Genomic DNA, 23,800 nt, shown 5'->3' with positions numbered 1-23,800 from the left:
AAGGCCTACAGGGTTGTATTGAAAATTCTGCATTGGTGGCCTTGTTCATCTTCTGATCTCGTTTGCTGAACAGGGACAGCGGGAAAGGAGTTAACTCATACTGTTAGCTTGTCGCAACATCCATATCCCGCTGGGTGAAAATGATCAGTCGGTTGAACAACTTCAATGAGTTAGTGTGAATGTTCTACTAGTAAATCTTAGGACAGTTTCTTTGCGATGACAGGACGTTCACCTTTGACATGGCAACCACGGTCAACGTCACTGACTTTCCATCGAGGTCGATCTGCATGGCCAACGGCCATCCTAACTTCAGCTGCTCCATCAGCATTTCAACTACGTCATCACCCGTACTTTTTAATCCAGTTGAGAAATACACGAGCAACCTCTTTTATCTATCGTTGACGAATGGCTTCATTTCCTCAAACCATTTTAGGACAAGTTCAATGGCTCCTGCATCTCGCTTCATCTGTGTCTTGGTAAGGTCTCTGTCAACAGGTACGTACAAGTCTACTGACGTCCTCCTCCAGTCGCCGGTTGACATCTGACTGAGAGTGAGCTGAGCACCCAACATCGGTGACCAGAAAAGCTGTTGCTCATTCTTCCTCTGCTAGGTTCACCAACGTGGTTCCCGTGGGCGGCAGACGTTCTAATGCAGTGGTTCTCAAACTGGGGGAGGGGGTCGTGGTGGGAGGCGCGAAGCCGCCTGAGAGAAATGATTTTCTTGAACTCGGAATGAGTTTAATTTGTGCTGAAACTTCCAAGTTTCAATAATGGAAATAATCGTAATTGGGCCTATATTTCGATTTGAAATGTCATTATTCCGCCGTACCATCCATGCGCTGATACTAGGTTTTGAGTGATACCGAACCTTGCACTAATGAGAAAATGTCCCTGAATGAAGCTTAACTGGTAAATACGTGAAACTGCCATTGATTTTCGATTTAGGTTGTGGTCAGGTCTGTTCGAGCTACGCTCAAGTGGGGTAATAGAAGGGGTAATAAGTATTTAAATGGAACTCCATATTCGAGAAGTGTCTCAACAGCCACAATACCTCTCGTGCCACCAAACAATGCATTGGGATTGCAAATATTCTGGTTGCTCATTTTAATATGATATGATAATTAATATGATAATATGACGATAAGAGGGGGGGGTGAACTTTTTTACTATCACCTAAGGCCGTGTCGAAAAAAGTTTGAGAACCACCGATGATGGACTGCAGGTGTTAAGCATCTTAGTAACAATGTAGGACCGATTCCCATTGTGGTCTGCGAGTCACGCGGTTCTGATAAAGACCTATAGGGCATATCTACCATGTAGTGGTACTCCACCCAGACTGCAGGTGTTCTTCCTCGTTTTACGAATCGATTGAACGTTTCTTCAAACCTTCGCTCAAATACTCGCACTATACTGGGTCAGAGTGTCTAGCTTCCATTTCCCCATCAGCCACCTTTTTCATGAATGACTTTATATCACCACGCTTATCCTTAGCAGTTACGGCAATTTCCATGGTATGTTGATAGATAGCTGCATCGATGAGGAGGTGAGCACGGATTTCCTTGTCAAATCACCATCCCTGATGTGGCTGGTTGCTGTACTTCCAGCAAAGATCAACTGGATCACATCTCAGTAGCCCAGAATATTCCATGTTGTTACCAATTGATCCAAGATATGATTTCAATAAGTGAAAACCACCCAACCTTGTAATGACTGGCAAATTTGTCTGCTTCATTATATATATAGTCTTGAGCAGAATCGGAAGACCGACGGTCACTACAGAGGCCATAGAATGCTGTGTGCACTCTTTAAGAGTGGTGGAGAAGGTTTTGAGGTCAGCAGGGTCTCCTTCAATAACTAAAATGAACTCGATCTGTGTGCACTGTTGTGCATCGTTAGCATTGATTCTCCTCATCCAGCCATTCCAGTTGGAATGTTGAAACTCAAGATCGTAGGCTTTAATGACCCAAACCGCTGCTCATAGTGTGTTACCTGGATAGATGAGAGGCTGATCCATGCTGATCCATGAGCCAAGGATCGGAAATTATGGTGAAACAGCGACGATCCTTTCAGTAGCAATCGACAATGAACTCACACATTGCCGTGCTGGGTTCATAGTCGCTTTTTTACCTCGGTACAATCGCGTCTATCTTACAAAACGGGTTGATATAGAAATACGGTTTTAGCCGTTTCCACATTACTTAGGAATTATTGTACTGGTTTTAAGCCTCTATATGTTTGTTTTACCCAGTATTACAGTATACAGAATTTGCTTAATCGCTCGGTATCGAATTAGTGAATGGTGTAGGGCAGTGGTTCTCAACCGCTGGTCCGCGGACCGGTGCCGGTCCGCGACGACATTCCTGCCGGTCCGCCAGGTATCTTACAATTTTATAACTTAAATTCCAGATGAAAAGTTGAAGGCTTTTCCATCGATAAAATATATTAAACATTCAATTTTAAACTGATTCAGAACTATACGCGAGGTAACATTAGGGCTGGAAACATGCTCGATTTGACTTAAAGTTAAAGATGTGTCATTTGACGACATGCGAGCGACAAGTACAGAACAGATACGAGCTGAATCATCGCTAAACAGCGCAGTTGGCGCGATCATTCGTTTTCGATTCATTCATTTTGTGCAGGACCGTAACTGGGCAGGTGTTTTATTGCGGCACGCAATGTATTCGTAGTTGCCATAGTATATAGGCTTACCATATTTTGGAAATCTAAAAAGAGGACACTTTTTCAGAAATTTGAGACTTGCAAAACCGGATAATAATTCTCAAAAATCGGTGAATTTTTCCCACTTTGTGATCGGTTGACTAAAAAAAAAGGTCAACTTTTCGCTCAGAGCTCAGATCACCGCTTTTCACTCCGAAATACCCGTCGGAGCGTCACTTCTGTGCTAATTTACGGCATATCACTCGCATTTTGCTCTAAATGTGACCGAAATTTTCAAATAAGAGGACAAAATCTCAAAAAAAGGACAAAAGGGCGTCCTCCGAGGACACTTTCAAAAAAGTCAAAAAACAGGACAAATCCTCTTAGAAGAGGACGTATGGTAACCCTACCATAGTAGCCTATGCGTCCGGTGGCAGCGGGCAATGAGCAAGGTAGCACGACAAGGTGCTTGGTTCGACTCCGAAATGCTTCTTCTCTCGATATTGTCGAAGAGAAGAATATTATTCGAGTTGGCGTATTCGGTTAAATCCACGGCCTTCTGCGCGAAAGACTGTAAACGACTTTGGGCGGTAGCACGTTTATCTGGACAAGGCAATTTTACCTCGACCCAGCAGACTGACTACCACAAAATCACATGGATGCCATCATGAAGATAATGATTACGATAAAAACCCTCCAAATGTCACTCTCTAAAATCATATGATTGCAAAAAACGGTTGCATACTTTACATTTTGGCTTCATTTCAATTTTGAAAGTTTACCGGTCCGCCAGACATTTTTTTAAATTTTACCGGTCCGCGAGGTGAAAAAGGTTGAGAACCACTGGTGTAGGGGAGATGTGGTACCGATGGATCACTGGAACCGAAAATACTTTGAAAATTCTCTATGATAATTCCATGATTACACTCCGTGAACTTGTCCACAATTGCTTGCTGGCAAAATCTTTCCTCATATACAAAAAAATTCGACGTGCGCGAGCTATGGGGTCTCTCACAAATGTTTTTTGTTTTGGGGGTGTAAACTAAATTTATATCGACATGCATATACATTTTTCTTTGTAACCTTCAACACGAACAAACCAGCAATCATTTTTATTGTGAAGTGCAGGGCTTGTAGCAGGCTATATAATGGCACCTATTATTTTTTTCAGTACTTTCCTTGAGTGGAATTTTTTTGATTCATGTATAAAATTCGTAGGGTGGGGACCGATGATACAATAGCCAAATCAAGCAAAATAATCAAGCATACTAATCATAAAACAAATGAAACATGCCTACGTACAGAAAATCTTTTTGTAATAATTGCATATGATGTTTTATCGCTATAACGAGGTGTTTGGAAGTCACACTGTCGATTTTCGGTCAATATGTATGTACCCTCAAATTCATAAGTCCGAGCCTAAATCGAAACGTGATTTTATGACAACATTTGAGTTAATATTTATTCTATTTCTTGACGGTTGGGATCAAACATTCTTCTTTGGCTTACTGTAGCTTAGATTATAAAATCGAGCAATAAAAGTTGTCACATCTGAGGTATTTAGGGTATATGTGTCATAGGTCCCCGGGTCGTGTGCCATTGGACCCACCGGGTGGGGACCGATGACACGTTCGAGCAACAAATTTTGAACGTCCATAAATATTTTTTGAAAAGACGGATATTCATGTATATGTGCGCGATAGGTAGAGCTTGTATCAAAGTGCTGAGCCAGCAAAAGACCTGCTGTTTTCGGCTGAACATTTTGGGGCCTGCGATCATTTTCCAATTTTTGATCCATCGGTACCACATCTCCCCTACTTATCACGGTATAACTATTCCATCAGTGTCATTACTTTTACATATATTTCCACAAGTCAGTCTGTAGTAAAATGTAAATTTTATCAATCAATTGAGAATCATGAAAAACCATCATTAAACCCATGCTTAGTTTTACTTATAGCCGATAAAGATTTTTTTCAATTTTTTCAATTTATTTTATTTTTTCAAATTTGTTAAATTTAACAGCTTTTTTTTTCTGGGTTTCCCACAAGAGTTGAACTTCAACATTTTAACACATGTTATAAGAGACCCCGAAAGACATATTGGTGAAGAAATTGTTTGGTAACAATATAGTTCACAGATTTGTGAAATATTTCACAAAATGCCCTTACTACTGTGATATAAACAGGGGGTCAGTAATGAAGTACTTCTAATTTGATGGAGTACTCATGTAAGCGCTCTTTACTTGTGTTACTTACTCGAGTGGCTATATTTTATGATTTTACTTCTAGTTCCACAACAATACGGAGTTTTTCCACTTTGGATTTTGAAAAGTAGAGGAACGTATGTAGATAAGTTTGCACCGTGTGTAGTAATGAAATAGCCCCTGTATCACAGAAATATGAATATAATTGGAAGATTTCACCTATTCGTAGTGCCAGTATTCATTTTGCGTTGTTTGCGAAGATACAAGTTCAATTTCAAATGTGGTCAGCTCCGTTTAACAGCTAAAAATAGGCGATCGCTCAACCAAATCGACTTTTCCGACCTATTTACTTCTTCCCCTTCAAGTAGTTTTGACATTTGGAAATTGCTACTTCTGCTTGTATTTGTGCAGAAACTAAGGGCCTTAGATCTCTTTTCAAAAGTTTATTGCTTATGAAGGCCAAGTGCAGTAATACAGTGCTGTGCTAATTAGGTCACAGGCCTAAATATTAGCTTCACGCGATTCAGAGTCCGTACACGTCTTGATTTTATTATCGGTCTCCCGAAAAAGAATTTCTTTCGAAATAATCATAATTGTGTTTAGCTGCATTATCATTTAGGTAAATACAACAGTATCAGTAGATTAGGGTTACCATATTTTTGTGAAGCAAATTCCGGACACTCTTTATCGCCCACTAGCGGATTTAAAATAAGGTATAGCACATTGTCTGTCAATATGACGTCACAGTAGCAAAGCATTGCCCATCGATTGTATACAAGAATGGAGTGGACCGTAGTTCATGAATTGGGCCATGGCCATGGCATTCTATAATGTGAGCTCTGGTGATTGCTACTTGCTATGGTCTGCAATAGATTTCTTCAAGGGCCGGATGAAATCGTCGGCGGCCGTGTCTGGCCTGTCGGGATTGTGTGTTGACAGCCTTTCTATACTGTTAGGTCGGTCCTGCTACCTAGTTGTGTGTTTTAACCATGTCCGAAACAACATTTTTCAGCCCCCTTCCGCTCAAAAAAAGAACTGATCTTGGGCCCACCATAGGGTAATCGATAAAACTTCTTTTATATTTACTATATGCATCTGGTTGTTAAACTTTATGAACGAATTCTGTCAATAATATTGACTCTTCCATGTATTAGGCTATTATAAAATGCACCAGCAGGTTGCACATCTGGTCATTTCTAACCTTTTATGGTCGCGACCTCATTTCCAGCTTGAAAATGTTCCGTGGCTCAAATCAAGACTTGATTAGCCGGTTACCAAAAAAAAATCAGCTTGCCCAAACTTACTCACGGCCTATTTGGGATACTGATTACGTCCAACATCTTTTCGATCCCCAGATAAAGTATAGATTACTAACCTACGGATAGATACGCAACACCCGTCGTCACGCTTGCTTGCTCGGAGGCAAATTCTGGTCAGCCATCTGAACGCCACGTAATTGCTAATCCCATAGCTGACGACCAAGCGCTCAAAATAAATAAAGTTGATCTTATTTGAAAGCTACTGTCGCACTGATTCCGAAAATATGCATTAAAATCTGATCAGGGCCATGGAGCCGCCTCGAAATACACCGCAAAGTCTGAAAATCGGCATTGTTCTGAACAATCGCAGACATGCAAGCGTCATCGTTATGGTCATTGTGGTGCGTCGATGCGATTGTTTGGAACAATGCCGATTTTCAGACTTTGCAGGCTATTTCAGGCTGGTTCCTTGCCTTGATGAAATAGGTAATACGGACGCTCGAGCGGGTCATTCGGGGGTCGAGTCAATAAAGTGATGACTAAGTTTTTGTTGCAGTCAAATCCGTGGAAAGTTGCATTTATTTTTCACAAAGTTGTACCAAAACGTTGCATGGATAAGTTCCTTGAAATTGTTAGGGCATGAGATACTCGAATCGATCCGTATCCAAGGCACTGCAGCAAAACTCAGTGTTGACTTCAATCAATAGCCTGAAAAAAAGACCCAGTGAAAATATTATTTTCGGTGGTCTAGCCTGAATGTACGTCAAATCAGAAGGGACCTCAAATTTAAACGGCAGTGAAATGATCATGCGATCTATTTACATTATAGTGCCAAATATTTCCAGTAAAAAGTTAGTTGCGTGAAAAAAATCGAAAAAAATTTGCATGAAAAATTCAAACAGCATAAAACACTATAACCATAGCAATTTACAACGTTGCAACGTTGTAAATTGCTATGCTATAACTTAATAACTTCTGAGTATTTATTAAGCTACCGGAACTGTAAAAAAAGTAGAAAAACTTGCAAAAACGTGCCTTTGTATAGCTCAGTGTGTAGATCGCGTAATATCCATTCCGAATCCGGATTTTGTTCATTATCTGGAACAACTGCAGATTTCGTGTTTTGGAATGTTGTTGTTGACGAAGGAGGATTACTGAACTTGGAGTCCCGGTGTATCTAATCTACACAGTTTTTTAGTTTAGATCACGGCACGATTCGTGGTTGTGAAACAGTATTCCAAGGCACGGAATTGAAGAAGCCATGTCTATGCTGAAGGTAAGGCCGTATATATGATTAGATAATTTACGCAATTTGCAGTCAGCAGTCTGCTTTCAGTGAGTGCTTCCAATGCCAATTGTGGCAAGCGCCATCATTGCATATATCATTTACGAGATTTGTCAGTCTTAATCAAAACCAGCGGTTCTATCATTTTCATCCCCTCAAAGACACACAATGTACTATACGATAAAGATAAACAAGTCCAGTAAATTACAAGTTGTTATTCCGTCTCTATTGATACGACTCTTCTTAAATTTATGTGATTAGTTTGCAAATTTATTACAATTAAACCTCCCCCGGTCTGTTTAAAACGACATGGCGGGTCACAATTGGCCCAAGGAAAAGGATCAAGAGTTTGCACTCCTGATCTAGAGTTCTTGACGTGACTGTTAATAATGGTTATCAAATTTTGTGTGTCTTGAAATGTTGTATCGGGGTGTATTCGAGAATTTCAATAGTAACAGCCGGGTTGGAATCCCGGCACTTCTTCGATGGCAGTCAGAGATCGAAAAGTGTTCACCATGATCACCAATGAATGTTTTCCATGAACACGAATAAACATTTATAAACGTCAAAATTATTGTTTTTGCGTTTGGAGAGGGATAGGGGGGATATTAGGGTTACGGGAGGGGGTTATTAGGGTTGTGGGAGGGGGGATATTAGGGTTGTGGGAGGGGGTATTAGGGTTGCGGGAGGGGGATATTAGGGTTGTGGGAGGGAGGATATTAGGGTTAGGGTAGGGGGTATTAGGGTTAGGGAAGGGGGATATTAGGGTTGGGGAGGGGGATATTAGGGTTGGGGGAAAGGGGGATATTAGGGTTGCGGGAGGAGGGATATTAGGGTTGTGGGAGGTGGGATATTAGGGTTAGGGTTATGATTAGGGTTAGGGAGGTGGGATATTAGGGTTAGGGAAGGTGGAATATTAGGGTTAGGGGAGGTGGGATATTAGGGTTAGGATTAGGTTAGGATTAGGGGAGGTGAGATATTAGGGTTAGGGGTTAGGGTTATGGGAGGTGGGATATCATGTCCCTAACCCTCTTCTCCAATCCTAATATCACCCCTCTCCCCAACCCTAACATCCCCCTCTCTCCAACCCTATATCCCGCCTCCCCTAACATCACCCTCTCCCTCAACCCTAATATTCCACCTACCCTAACCCTAATATCCCACCTCCCCTAACCCTAATCATAACCCTAACCCTAAGCTAACCCTCCCTATCCCTAATATCCCACCTCCCCTAACCCTAATATTCCACCTTCCATAACCCTAATATCCCACCTCCCTAACCCTAATCATAACCCTAAGCTAACCCTAACCCCTAACCCTAATATCCCACCTCCTTAACCCTAACCTAACCCTAATCATAACCCTAAGCTAACCCTCCCTATCCCTAATATCCCACCTCCCCTAACCCTAATATGCCACCTCCCCCAACCCTAATATCCCACCTCCCCCAACCCTTATATCCCACCTCCCCTAACCCTAATAGCCCACCTCCCCTAACCCTAATCCTAACCTAACCCTAACCCTCCTAACCCTAACATCCCCCCCTCCCGCAACCCTAATATCCCCCTAACCCCAACCGTAATATCCCCCGCCCCACAACCCTAATATTCCCGGAACCCTAATATCCCCCAACCCCACCCTAATCTTGGGATACCCTAACCCCAACTTTGTTCCCAACATACCTCCCCTCCCCCATTTCCCCCAACCCTAATATCCCCCTTCCCCAATCCTAATCTTGGGATACCCAAACCCCAAATTTGATCCTAACCCACCTAATATCCCCCTTCCCTAACATCCCCCAACCCTGATCTTGGGATACCTAACCCCAACTTTGACCCTAATCCACCTCCAATCTCCCTTTCCCCCACCCTAATACCCCCCACCCCCACCCTAATATCCGTCTCTCCAAAGGCACACAAAAACATTTTTATTTTGACGTTTATAAATTTTTGTTTGTGTTCATGGAAAACATTCATTGGTGATCATGGTGAACACTTTCCGATCTCTGACTGCCATCGAAGAAGTGCCGGAATCCCAGTATGTTTAGTGCCATATATTTGGTGTTCTAAGACAGCTCGCTGAAAATTGGAAATTGGCATTGTTATGAAAAATACAATTAATAGTAGCGAGTCATTACATCAATGACTTCAGTTGTTGAATTTTATTTTCTGGCCAACTTTCGCTGGTGTTGCAATGTGAATATCTTTTCATACTGCTACTTCATTGTTTTAAAGTTGTAGCATTTTTTCCCTAGGGAATTTTTAAAATTAAAATGATGCAAATTATTCTGAAAAGTGCAATTTTATTTTCCAGGGTAACTCCCAAAGCTTTGATGACAAGTGGCCAGATATGCAACCAGTAGTTCTAAAGCTTCTCAGCCAAAAGTCAGTCTCAAGAGAAGAGTGGCAAGTATGTTCTTTCCTGGTTTCAATTGAGACAATTGTCGTCTTTGAGCAGAAATTCGAATAGACAATCAGTGCTCTCAATTTGGATTACAAAGCAATCGAGCGTTGTTGATTGCATGTTGTGATTTTATCCAGGGCTGTTCAGTCAACGTTTGTTGAGATCCTCTTGACTATGTTGAAATTGAATTAATTGCTCTCAAATATCAATAGAAAGTTCTAATAATAAATTTCTCGGTAATATTTCTAGCACGATAACATTGACATATAGAAATGCAGAAAGGTGGTGATAGCTGGACACTCGACAGCGATACCCCTTTTGCGAAACAACACGAAAGTGTTATAAATTTAAGATTAATTTTAACTAATAAGCAGGATAATAATCACGTATTCAGAAAAGGAAGATTTGGTAAAATTATGTTGCCTGGATACTTCGTAATTTTGTCAATTTATATTTGAGGATGAATTTTGGAGGTCTCCCATACTGTGAGTGTAAAAATATATATCTATCCGGAGTCGAAACCGCGGGGTCTAGCAAGTTAAAATTTTGAAAAACATCAATATTTTCAATATTTTTTTTTTGGCTGGAAATATCATCATAGTGCCTAGCTTATACTCTTACGTGATACCTCATGGCCTTGTCCTACCCAAAACATAACTAAAAACTTCATAATTTCGATTTTACTCGGCACCCGTTTAGCATCTTTCATTACTGGTAAAATGTTTATTAATATTTTTCTCAATTGTGAAATTTTGTTGCACAGCTTCATGATAAATCAAAAATTTGTATGACATATATGTCGTTTAGAATTCACTCAAGGTTTTTTGAAAAGCTAACATCGAGACCTATGCTATGCTAAGAGTCATTTGGCCTAGATCTACCCTGCTCTGAATTAGAGTTCTTCACAGCAAACTTTTTAAAAAATGAACCTTAAATTTGAAATTTCAAAATTTCAAAATGAAATTTCTCCGAGATGGGTTGCACATATTCCTTCAAATTTTAGCATAGCACAGCACTGTCCTGGTACACGTTAAAGAAGGCGTTAGATTGAAAAAAGGGCTTAACAATTTTGCATTTCCGTGTCGGTGCATTTTTTCTCCTTCAAATCCACAATCTGCAGAGTAAAAAAAATCAATTTTTTTTGTATATAGCAAAGCAAAATCCAGCAACCATCCACAACTTACGTTTTTGACTTGCTAGTCCCTTTAAAAATAATTCTAGACGCAATCACATAACCTACAATTTTCAACTGCGGACACTGAACGAACTTGTGCACAGCTGGATTAATTTTTTAACACGGGTTATATCGTGCGCTCCGCGTTTCAGAAATTATTCTGGGATGTCTACGCCACATGCTTGTGGGACGAGGAAGTGGGTGTCGGGAAGCTGCACGAAGCGCTGAAGAACATGATCCTTGAATTTATTCTCACCTGTAAAGCCGTGAGTGGGGCTCGCTCGGGCACGTTGTCAGTCACGTTTGACGTCTTGCCGTTTTGTAGAAAGTCAAAATGAACGCGGACGATTCTTCGCTGCTGAAAGTGTACATAGCGGTGTGGACTCGGTTTTTCGAGCAGTCGCTTTTTCTTCCGGATCCGTTCGGCCCGCTGGAGAAAGCTCTCGAAAATGCGGATGACGGCATCAGAGTTAAGAGCAAGAACGGAAAGAGCAATATTGTCAGAAAGGTTTGATATGCTGAACTTCCGCATTGTAAGCATGTTAGGGTTGGTGGTGGTTAGATGTGGCCAAAGTAGTTAGTGTTGTGATTCTGCTGGAAGTAGAAGTATCATCGTCGATTTCTTATCGATTACAAGTAGATGTATCAATTTCAAAGTCTCTCAAAACTATTTCTAGTAGAATTGAAATATGCAGATCTTGTGAAAGTTACTATAGTGAGTAGGGCTGGGCAAAATCGAGTACCTTAGTGATTCGATTCTGAATCATGTATTACGCTTCGAGTCGAGTCGAGTATTCGAGTATCACTCATGATGACGTCACAACGCAATGTATTATGTCAAAGTTCAAATTTGCACCTTTTATGGCACCACAAAGAACATAATGCCTGTTATCCGTCACATTAAAGATACCTTGGTATTTTGTCGACCATACCGATTTCATTGCGCTTGTTGACAATGTTGTTAGATGATCATAACTTCGGAAATGTGTTATTTCCTGTAACGTTCGTAGATTTGTACTATGTCTGGTATGTTGCGAGACGGCCAACCAAGGTTTCAGTGGAAAATAGTATCAAAACTATAATTCTCGGAAGTAAATTAACTTTCAGTTGCGAGGAGCGTATAATTTAAGTACTCGAAAAAATCTTCTTTTACTACTCGACTCGAATCATGAAAATTAATACTCGATTCAGATTCGAGTACTCGAATCATTGTGCCCAGCCCTAATAGTGAGTAGTCTTAAAAAAGTGGATTAGGTCTCATACTTTTAGCTGTTAATCTGAGGTCGCTACTTTCAAAATTGTAAGACTTATCTTTGCGACTCGATGCAGAGCAACCAACGGCACTGCAACGGTTTTCGAAAGTATGTTCAGTTGCCATGACATGTGCTTTTTCCCCTCGTTGCCATGACGATCTAAGTCAAAAAAGTGTGACATGGAAAGTAAATTTGTCTAAAAACTTTTGAGTTGCAGTTGCAGTGTCTCGAGTCACGTCAATATACAAATTGACTCGGGTCACGTTGAGTCAACGATAAACTGCGACTAAAGCCATTACAACCCTGATTATAGCCTAACTCGCCTTTTCTTTCTGCAGCTGATGTTGGATAGCTGGAACGAGCACGTATTCTCTGATATCAAACATCGTCTACAGAAAAGCGCGATGTGCCTTGTGATGAACGAAAGGAAAGGAGTGTCGTTTGACTCGCAGCTTGTCATCGGCGTGCGACAGTCGTACGGTAGGATATTAGCTTCCTAGGATAAGAATAATTTTCGATGCTGTGAAAGGAATGCTGCGGTCAGTGGTAATATTCTTTCATTCATTCATTCAGCTTTGTAAATATCTGAATTGAATAGTATATTCATATTGAAATGAACCCGAATATTTTCGGCTGACACTCGTCAGGCGTAATCGTCAGCAACTAGTAGAGAATTGGAAAGAACATTGTATATCAACAATCGTATCACAAAATATGACGTCACCAGTATGAAATTTCGAATGAGAGAGCGTTCAATGTACTATTTTTAAGTGGTACACGAACTCCTTTTGCTGACAGAGTTTTGGTTGGTGTATTTTGATAAAAGTCGACTCCAAGGCACACAAATGGAAGTTCGTTCTCACTTCCATTTGGTTGAGAACCACTGGACTAGATGACCACACCACACTTGTTGAATGTCGTCATATCGCTAGATTGGCCCTTTTTGAATATATTGCACATTTGGTTTGAATGAATATAATCTGGCTGTCCCTTTACATTCATTGGGTGCGGGTACCTTTTTTAATTAATATATTTTGACAAATATTATATATATCATCCTTTATAGATGTATTGGATAGGCTATATTATTACTTATATTATATAACCTGTCAAATGCCAAATCCATTTAATCCACTTTTGTTGACTTGGATCGTAGAATTGTTTGTGAATCTCGTTGTAATCTTTTGCAGTCAATCTCTGCTCGGACGACAACGATCACTTGAGAATATATGTGGAACATTTTGAGTCCGCCTACCTGAAGACGACAGAATATCACTACCTCTATGAGGCACCCGCCTGTCTCAGCGAACGTGGCGTCTTGGAATACATGAAATATGCAAGTAGATATATTGAAGTTTTTGTATGTGAATGGTAGAGTTGCCTTAATGTAGAGTTCAACCGAATGTCGTCGATTGTGGCAGGATAGGACTTTATAATAATATAAGCTGAGGTGACAGTAATGACATAAGGTACTATTACTATTTCATAGTGGGCTTTGCTTTGCTTGTTCAGATGGCTCTGCTTTGCACTAGTGGTTCTCAACGTTCTTAGCTGGCAAGCAAATTTTGCAGAGACGTGAACTTTCAAAAATTAAGTTTGAACGTCAATGTAATCACGGCAAATGCAGTCTATAGCCCTACAACTCGAGAGCAAATATTACAAACTTCAATCAATGAGAAATTTGCTGCTGCCTTTTTGATCTCACACATATATATGTGATTCTACTGAAGTTTCTGCAAGGCGCAGTCCTGGTAATAACCATTGTTCAGTTTCGTCGGGAAGAACTGCGTTTATTATACTGCCAAGTGTCGCTAAATTACTGCCGAAATTTGACCAATTTTGATTAAAAAATGTCTTTTTAACTTTTACATACAACTGATCTTAAACGAGCGGTTGGCTACTTGTCAAATGTTTGATATAGCAGTTGCAGCGCTGTGACACGATGAAGACAAATATGTTGCTTCTCAATCAATTTGCAATGTGATGTTTCTCCGTTTAATGGACAGGCGTTCCAGCTTTTTTTCAATTTGGAATTATTGAGATACAATATATTCGGTGAAGAGGTAGGTAATTTGACACGGACAGGCACCAATGAGTGGACCACTGTTTCAGACGACTCCCACTTTTTCAAGCTATAGGCTACTACTTATATAGGCCTACACTTTGGTAGATAACTTTGATTCGCTTTAATTAGTAAATGGTTGCATGAACGTGTGAAATATGTGGCTGAATCACCGAAGATTGCATTTATTGCAATTTCAAATGTAGCCAGCTCCCTGCTTTATAAACGTGACGTTTGATTTTGTTCGTTCAGGCGCGCAAAAAACTGCAGGAAGAAGAAGCCCGAGCCAATCGCTATTTGGAAGATAGCTCGTTGCCGAAGTTGAAAAAGTGCGTCGTGGACGCTCTCGTTACCAAGTTCCTGAAACAGCTTCTGTCCGAGTGCCTTCCTCTGATCCAATCCTACCGTACTGAAGGTAAGTTGCTCTCGTCAATGCTAGATAAATGGCATGATCATGATGTCTGGAATCTTTTAATGTTGCTTCTCCATTGAAAATATGAAATTGGAAACCGTACCTACCAGCAATTCTTTTTGCTGGATAAATTTATTTGTTCCTGTCGGGCTTGCGCTCTGTTGAAGTTCGGCTTGAAATGGCACTCGAAAATTAGATTGGCTGCTTCTTTTACGTTTATGTCAACGCTAGCGCTGGTATGACGAGTCTGAATGGAGTATTTTCATGAAATGCGTCTCTCGTTTTTGTAAGGCTAGAGAAAAATCGAGGTAAAGAAGTTGAGATAATAATTATACTCAGCAACTTTCATAGGTGAATTGTAGCTGAACAGCGCGGAATGCATACGGAATTAGTGAAATATAATGACTTTTTTATCCTGGCCACTCACTCTGCGCATAATTCCATCATTTTTCAAGGGGTTCTCGACCTCGCCAATAACATCAAGGCGCCATAGTTGCCCTACTAAGCAAAAAACAACCATATTGAACCGATAAATTTGCCAATATTAGAGGCTGTATCTGACATTAATTTTTAGGATTTTGAAAAGTGGGATTTCTGCCTCCCCAAGCCCTCTCTTGATACGTTACTTTTCAATAGGGTTGTTAAAAACTAACTTTTTTCCGGATTCCGGGAATTCACTGCAATGAATTTGTTAGATTACCTAAAATGATTTAATTTAGTATATATAAATAAAAATATTTTTCTAATTTTTCCATCAACCCCATTCAATTATTGAGGGGTCTACAAAAATGATGCAAAATAAATTTGACGCAATTCCAACCCGACTCTGACCTTCCTTCGAAGATTTGAACTTGATGTTTGAGCTCGTGGACCGAGTGGAGGGGGGCGTCGACGACATCTTGAAAAAGTTGGAGGACTTCATTGTGGAGGAAGGCAAGAGGCATTTGCTCGAGTCTCGCGACGTTATAACGCAGGTTTGTGCTCGGTTACAGTCTTCAAAGGCGTAACGTCCTCGGGGCGTCTTGCACTCGGGAGGGCAATTATACTAAAATATTTAAACATGTCTAAAATTCATGTCTGGCCGGAGACTTGTGAGTACCGTCACATGATGGTATCCCGAGTCCAGAGTTTGACGACCAGAAAATTTTCAGTGTTCACAAATAAGATTAGAATTAAAATGATTGCCGCAGTTTTTTTTCCAAATTTGATTGGAATTAGAATTACTGAATTTGTAAGATCTTGTAAATTGAATTTAATTCTGAATTAGGAAGAAATATATGGAAAATTCCGTCCAGTTCACATCAAATCCGACTTGGAACCTTCTCATTGTATGTGAACGAAAAATGTCCGTACACCAAGCTTGGATCGTTTCACGCGGTACAGCTCTCATGTAGAATTTTCGGGATAACCAGAAATTGATCAGAATTAAAATTTGACCGTGGAAACATTTCACAAATTATATTAGAATGTGCTTACCGACTTTTCACTTTAATTTGTCGAATTACCTAGTTGTCAAATACTGCCCGAGACTGCCGAATTTGTTATTACTAGGGTGATTATTTTGTGACCTAAAAACGGAAGATTTTGCACTAAAACTGAATATTTTGACGTTTTTTAACATTAAATAACTTAATTTTGACAAAGTTTTTTACTCTTGTATTTGAATTATGCATTACTGCGCCTAATGTTGAAATTGCGTCCGTAAATACGGCGGTAACGTGTCGGTAGAAATCTTGACTTTTCGCCCACACCTGAACGAGCCACATTGTGGTTTTCGTTCGAAAATGATGAACAGCAATACCTGGCGACCTAAATCGTGTGACTCTTATATGAGCAATGCTGCTATTCACCGGATTTGATAGAGTCTTTCTCGTGATGTATCCGGTTGCTGCAAAGAGCTCACACTTCAGTAATAATTCACTGTCTACATGTTTCAGGACTCAGAGAAATACATCGAAAAGCTGTTGTCGCTGTTTAAAAAATTTTCATCATTAGTATCCTGTTCATTTGACGACGACCCGCGGTTTCTCACGGCCAGAGACAAGGCCTTTGAACAGGTCGTCAACGACACCGCAATATTCGAGCTGGATTTAAATTCGAAGGGCAAACCGTAAGTACACTCGGCAAAAAGATATTTTTTGTTTTGCATGTTTGCTTGTTAGCTCTATAACATCATGAAAGATTGTGGTGATTCAATAATAACAATAGCTCCATGCTCGCCATATAAAACGTTTGCTTTTCTGTGGTCTTGGTTAAAGCCTGACTGATACCAGAATTTTGAACTGATACATCTAAATTTAGCCAATAAAGCAATATCGCATTTTTCAGCTGGCACTTTTAATTCGTGGCGATGAATTGTAAGCCTAATTTAATATAATAACACCCAAACTTAGTAAGAAGTACGGATGCCTGACATTTGATCATGTGAGACAATGAAAAGCGACAATTGAGCATGTTTGCCACTTTGGTATGTGACTTTATAACCCCAAATTAATCCTAACCCCCAATTATCCAGTAATCTAACCCCTAACCCAAACCCTACCACAACACTTAAAACCTAGCCCAACCATTACCCAAGCTTCATCCCCCCTGCTCGAATGCCGCATGCTGGCTTTAGTCACGATAAGTGGATAAATACAATTGTACTATCACATGCTCCAAATTTGACGATGCATGCTTGTTTCAATTCATTCATACCTCAATTGACTCAAGTATCATACTTACAGTTCAGGATACAAGTATCAATCATTTTAATGCCATAAGAGTATGGAAGATATGGAAAGTACAAAGTACCTTTTATGCGACCACAAAGAAATTGATGCCAGTGTTACGCTACATTAGAGGCAAATTTCTCGACCAATGCTAATTCATTGTAATTTGTGAAAATGCTGCGGGTTCACCGGGTTGATCACAATACACAGGAATGTTGTTTTCATTGACATACGTAGCTTGGTATTACCTGTTTTCTATGCTGTGATACTTCCAATAATTGGTTCAAGGCTTCCACGGTTGGGAAAAGTTTTGAAATTTGCCTATAATTCTCGTTGCTAACATAACTCTGAGTGGAAATGGATGTATAATTTGACTACTCAAAAAAATCGTCTCTCAACTACTCAACTCGAATCATTACAATTAACACTCCCTTCAGAATCTAGTTAGAAATGTATATGGTATCGCTAAAGACAGCTGCCGTAGCTCGTAATCCAGCCGCTTCCCCTTTTCTTTTCAAAGGTCTTCTTCCAAAATTCCGCCAGAGTCGCGCTGTCCGGAGCTGCTCGCCAACTACTGTGATATGCTGCTGCGTAAAACCCCGATGAGCAAGAAACTGTCGTCAGACGAGATTGAGTCCAAGCTCAAGGACGTGGTGAGTGTTGGTACTCCGGTCGGAGTAGGAATAACGCCACACTCTTATGATCGCTTACAAGTATAAGAAGAAGAGCTTCTTGGAGGTACATAACTTCAATATGCAATTGAAAAGTGTATTTATATTGAAATGAATCTGAATATTTTTGGCTGACACTCGTCAGGGGTAAAAATGCTCAAGTACTGAGAAAAATTAGCTGTACTCTGTTGCTGACCGTTGCGTCGTCTTTCAGCTGCTAGTGTTGAAATACGTTTCGAACAAGGACGTCTTCATGAAGTACCACAAAGCACATCTGACGAGGAGGCTCATTCTCGGGACTTCGGCCGACAACGACAAGGAAGAGAGTATGGTGGAATGGCTGCGAGAGGTGTCTGTCTGTCAGTATGTCGATTTTGTCGCTCTTACAAACGGGGGATGTTCAGGTTGGCATGCCGGCTGATTACGTGAATAAGCTCGCGCGGATGTTTCAAGACATTAAAGTCAGCGAGGATGTCAACAGGTTGTTTAAAGAATACGGCGCTAACACTTCCAGCGTGTCAGGTATGTTGACGTTTACTAACTATGTCGAAATATCGTAATGGTGAACTGCCCGACTTCTTGACCGATAGCTCATGGGTTCTATCGGTATCCCGGGCATTTTCAGTATAGCACGAAGGGGTGGTGCAAGACTAAAGAAGCCTTACAATGCCATTTCTGTACACTCCTTGTCCATCGCCATATGCAATTAAGTAAAACAAAAATATTCTAGGCCTAGTTTTGTATAACAGCAGAAACGTTGAAGTAGAAGTGGAAGCGGTCCGACAACATGAACGCAACGCTTGAGTATGTAGTGCAGCGAGACAAAACCTGGAACAGTACTTCATTACTTGACCTCCTCTGTTGGCCTTCTTTGCACCGCGGAGCCCTCAAACCGCTATTGGTCGTATTATGTAGGGTTACCATACTTACTCGTTTAGGACGATTTGTCCTGCTTTTTCAAGAAATCTAATATGTCGTCCTAGGACGCCTAAATGTCTTCCTTTTTTGCAACTCGTCATCTTTTATAGCTTCGAGAGCCAGGGTAATGGACACGGACAGCAAAAAGTACCATAAGTGACGCGAGATCTGCATTTAGGCGGCAGTGACAGCAAGGTTGACTAAAAAAAAACGTTGTCACGTCCTTCTGTAACTTGTAAACAGTGTCCTTTTTTCGGATCTCAAAATATGGTATCCCTAGTATCATGGCATCTAATATATTCAGCACAAGGCTAGAAATATTCATGGAAACCACATACTGCGGTCTACTGCGGTCAGTCCGCAGTATGGTCAGGAATTGCAGATAAAGTGATGATGGCCACGATGTACAAATTTTTTGTATTTTTGATAAAGTTAATCTGCCATTATATTCCTTGAGACCGTAGTAAGTTTTTGACCTTTTTATGTCATTATTCCTGTTATGACATCAAAATGGGTGACTCTCGACTAAAGGCTTTATACTCAACTCGGAATTGAGTCGCAGGGGTACTAGAATTTGCCTAGCCTTTCTTGTAATACGGGGTGCCCCATACTATGAAATTCTATTCCTTTCTAAAGTTACTAAAGTTACTAGAAAGCGGGGTTGCATTGAAAAAATTTGGCTTATTATCTTGGTAATACCAGAGAGAAGGGGAAAAAACCTGATAAAAACATGGTTTTCTTGACTTGTGCAATGTTCTCTCTAGACGTCGCGAATATAAAGATTTTGAACGCCGGCGCCTGGGCCAGGAGATCGGACAGGATGCACGTGTCCCTGCCTCCCGAATTGGAGGATTTCATCCCGGAGGTGGAAGAATTTTACAAGAAGAACCACAACGGACGGAAACTGCAGTGGCATCATCTCATGTCGAACGGTGTGGTGAGTTTCGTTGCGATAAGTTTTAAAGGCGACGTAGCTGTTGCCTGCTGTGCGTGAACTTCCTACGTTCCTATCCACTATGATTTAATTTATCAATGGGTATTATAGTTCCGATTCTTTTTCCCACTGTGTGACTTGAAACCCCATTTGGTGATATCACAGTATCCAAAAACATGTACCACATTGCAAGCAAATAACAACCCAAAGCATACGCCGTAATGAGTGATACTAAACTACTCGAATTGAACCTCAATCCAGGGTTGTAACCAACACGCAAGGTTCCGAGTCACAAGTCAATCTCACTTTTATAGTTTTGACTCGAGTCAAGTCGAGTCATTTTCAATTCGGCACTGAGTAATAGTGCTGTGACTCGAGTCCGAGTCCAATTCATTACGTTCACTCTTCAGTTTTGAGTTCAATCCGGTTCGACCCACTTTGTTCAACTCTGCTTTATAGTGATATGGAATTGCTCGCTTTCATAATATCGTAATTTTCCTTGGTCCTAACAGTTTCTGGCCCTATTTCCAAGTATCAGGACTGATAGACGAAATACCAATAAAGCTTTGATGCATATAACGCAAAAGTCAGGACAGATAGCTAGTTGATGCTCTCAACTTGCAGTGAACTGCTTTTGACTTTGGCTGTTCAGCGTTCATTCCTGTTTTTTTTCTCTTCACGAAACTTACAGATCGCTTTCAAGACCGACTGCGGGCAGTACGACTTGGAGGTGACCACTTTCCAATTAAGCGTTTTATTCTCCTGGAATCTCAGACCCCACGAGGCGATAACCTTTGAAAATTTGAAGCTGGCCACGCAGTTACCGGAGGCGGAGCTTCGGAAAACGTTATGGGTGAGTGATCGGTATTCGTATATGTTTGTGTGACGCGGGTCGAAGCTGTATGCGGAGTTGGTTGGTAACGATGTACTTCTACTATTGAGAGTACCCGAGTACGTTTTACGATACTTATTAAGAGTAAGGGCGGAGATAATAAAGTTCGTTGTTCCGGGAAAAGCTAATCGTGTGATTAAATAGTCGTGTCCAATTTGTACGGTACAGCTAAGAAACGGCTTATAGTATATTGATATCGCTCTGCAATGGTGATACATAATTCGTTGATTGTTTAGTGAAGCCATTACCTAGGAGACAATCGGCACGGTAATTATCGGGAATAATTGTGCGTAGGAATGATATGCAGTTTTAATAGATATAATTAGTTATCCATAGTTTGCTCCGGCTAACACTAACTTTATGTGCTGCGATCAACCCCGGTTTCCCTAATGCTGGGTTGATAAATCCTGACGACCGCGATAATCGACTTCATTGCTAATCCAACTTCATTATCGCCGCCCTATGTCAAAGTAGTCATCATTAGTACTCAAGTACAAGTAGGAGTACCGCCTTACATTTCCACTCAATTACAAGTAGAATTAGTGATTTCCAACGCAAATCATATCTACTTGGAACTCCAAGTCAGCGGGTAGAGGGTAGAGTCCGAGTCATAGTCTTTTGACTCCAGTCCGGGTCCAAGTCATTATGTTCACTGTTCAGTGTTCAATTCAATCCAGTTCAATCCACTTTTTCAACTCTGCTCGAGTGATATAGAATGGCTCGCATTCATAATATCGGTATTTTCCATGTTTCAGGATTAATAGACGAATACCAATAATGTGGTGACTTTACTATTCTTCGCAGTTCCTAGTCTCGTGTCGTATGAATTGGTTCGGGTCCTGCACAATGACTTGAGTACAAGTCGAGTCAGTACGAAAATTGACTCGAGTCGAGTCATTGTGCGCAATTGAAAAAATGACTCGAGTCGAGTCTCCAAAAATCGCTTGCCGAGTCATTACAACCCTGATCAGTACCCAAGCCTTAATCATGAATGCTGTCATGTTTTTATGTTACAGTCGTTAATCGCGATGCCAAAGACAAAGCGACAGGTTTTAATATGCGTCCCGGAGGCGACGTTGCCAAAAGACTTTACAGACGCGAGCTCATTTTCCATTAATCATCAGTATGCTTTAATGTAAGCGTAGCCATTTCGCAACGCGTCACTCGGCCGGTGACCGTGTCTCGTTCTTTGTTCAGAAAAAACGGAAAGGTTCAGAAACGGGGCCGTATTAATATGATAGGCAGATTGCAATTGTCCACCGAAAGGTCGAGGGAAGAGGACAACGAAGGCATCATTCAGTTGAGGATATTGCGCACGCAGGTATGTTGATTTGTCGCTAAATGCTGGCTATATACTTCTACTCTTCGGATTCCTCAAGCAGGGTTGTAACCAAGTCACAAGTTTCCGAGTCGCAAAGCAATTTCACTTTCATAGTTTTGACTCGAGTCAAGACGAGTCATTTTTAATTCACCACTGAGTCAAGTCCGAGTCATAGTGTTTTGACTCGACTCCGAGTCCAAGTCATTATGTTCAATGTTCAGTTTTCAGTTCAATCCGTTTCAACCCACGTTTTCAACTCCGCTCGAGTAATATAGAATGGCTCGCATTCATAATATGGTAATTTTACTCAGTTTTATCAGTTTCTGGCCTCATTTTCCGAGGACTGATACACGAAATAGCAAGAATGGGTAGCTTTACTATTCTTCGAAGTTACAATGAAATGCTTGGTCATCCAAGTCTCGAGTACAAGTCGAGCCAATACAAGAGCTGACTCGAGTCACGAAAAAAATCGCAACTCGAGTCATTACAACCCTGCCTCTGACTCTCAGGTGTTATAATCCCACTGGGCTACGGCTACTGTCAGCTCTGCCCCTAGTGTTGTGTTAATAACAACAATTCAAAGCAAGAAGCCGTCTCTTAGCGAAAATGACATCTCTCTCCTCATCTCTGAACAGGAGGCTATTGTGAAAATCTTGAAGATGCGGAAAAAAATCACTCACGCCCAACTGCAAACCGAACTGGTCGAGATGCTGAAAAATATGTTTTTCCCGCAGCGTAAGCTGATCAAACAGCAAATCGAGTGGCTCATCGACCACAAGTACATGAAGAGGGACGAAAGCGATATTAATACCTTTATTTATTTAGTATGAAGCCCAAATGGTGTTCTCAATCGTGTTCCTTATGCGTCCTGCAAATGCAAATCATGGTTCCGTGTTCAGCTTATCAGTAGGGTTGGAAAAAATGATCTGAGTATTACTCGTAATTATTTGAGTCGAGTATTCAGAGATGATTATTTCAAGCATGCAAAGCATGCGCCACCTACCATTAAGAGTTAATTTATCCACGAGATTTGTAGTTTCAGTATTATATTTTCTCATCCTGAAATCGCATCTCACAACTCACCACATTGTCACAAAGCGGAATGGAATAGATGTGATCGAAATAATGTCATATTATTATGTTAGCTAGAACTGGTATTATTTTTGTGTTTACAAAGAGGTACATATTTCAACCTTCCATGCTATTCGTATTCTAATCATGTCATGTCATACCAGACTCGACGGTTAATACTAAATGTTGCCCAGCCTCGCATATCAGTGAGATCTACATCTGCAGATTATCATGTGCCTAATCGCGATGTTCAGTCACTTATCATCGCACTTCCAACGCCGGTATTGTTTGACTTGCATGCTCTCGATAAGATAATATTTTCACATTTTCGAGCCTGCTATCTATTCCGTACTCGTGTCATTCGTCAAGTCTCCATTATATGTAACGTGATGCCATTTTGCGACAATGGTATCGAACCTTGTTTCAAAGTATGGAGATTGGATTACATCTGTGCTACGCATTGAATTAGTGAGGCTGTCTGAAACTGCGTGGGAAATCTTCATAGCGGCAGGTATAACTTGCAATAGGTTCGATGAATCGATTCGTGAATCTCAGCAATTTGTACGG

At 40.8% G+C, this 23,800-nt stretch overlaps 2 protein-coding genes across 3 annotated transcripts in view; one reads left to right on the top strand and one right to left on the bottom strand.

The window, feature by feature from the left end:
• Positions 1–23,800, bottom strand: part of LOC145451556 (KH domain-containing RNA-binding protein QKI-like) — a 256,270-nt gene that overhangs the window by 204,924 nt on the left and 27,546 nt on the right. The gene's annotated exons all lie outside the window — the stretch shown is intronic.
• LOC145451554 (cullin-5-like) lies at positions 7,234–23,717 on the top strand. Its single transcript, XM_080329765.1, has 17 exons — positions 7,234–7,402; positions 9,725–9,820; positions 11,141–11,254; positions 11,314–11,496; positions 12,580–12,721; positions 13,432–13,577; positions 14,556–14,718; positions 15,559–15,689; positions 16,653–16,825; positions 17,947–18,079; positions 18,312–18,446; positions 18,502–18,619; positions 19,780–19,952; positions 20,641–20,802; positions 21,858–21,976; positions 22,039–22,162; positions 22,798–23,717. Exons 1-17 carry the CDS (start codon positions 7,388–7,390, stop codon positions 22,990–22,992), a joined length of 2,322 nt encoding a protein of 773 aa, XP_080185891.1. The 5' UTR covers positions 7,234–7,387; the 3' UTR covers positions 22,993–23,717.

This window comes from Botryllus schlosseri, chromosome 12 (assembly GCF_051294905.1).
Source record: "Botryllus schlosseri isolate E-star chromosome 12, Bs_hap1, whole genome shotgun sequence".
NCBI classification, from domain to species: Eukaryota; Metazoa; Chordata; class Ascidiacea; order Stolidobranchia; family Styelidae; genus Botryllus; species Botryllus schlosseri.
This window is presented reverse-complemented; position numbering and strand designations above follow the sequence as displayed.

Excerpts from the sequence above, each read along its gene's own strand:
- LOC145451554 (XM_080329765.1), top strand. Across the intron at positions 11,497-12,579 it reads AGAGCAATATTGTCAGAAAG|CTGATGTTGGATAGCTGGAA; the intron begins GTTTGATATGCT and ends TTCTTTCTGCAG. Across the intron at positions 20,803-21,857 it reads AGCTTCGGAAAACGTTATGG|TCGTTAATCGCGATGCCAAA; the intron begins GTGAGTGATCGG and ends TTTATGTTACAG.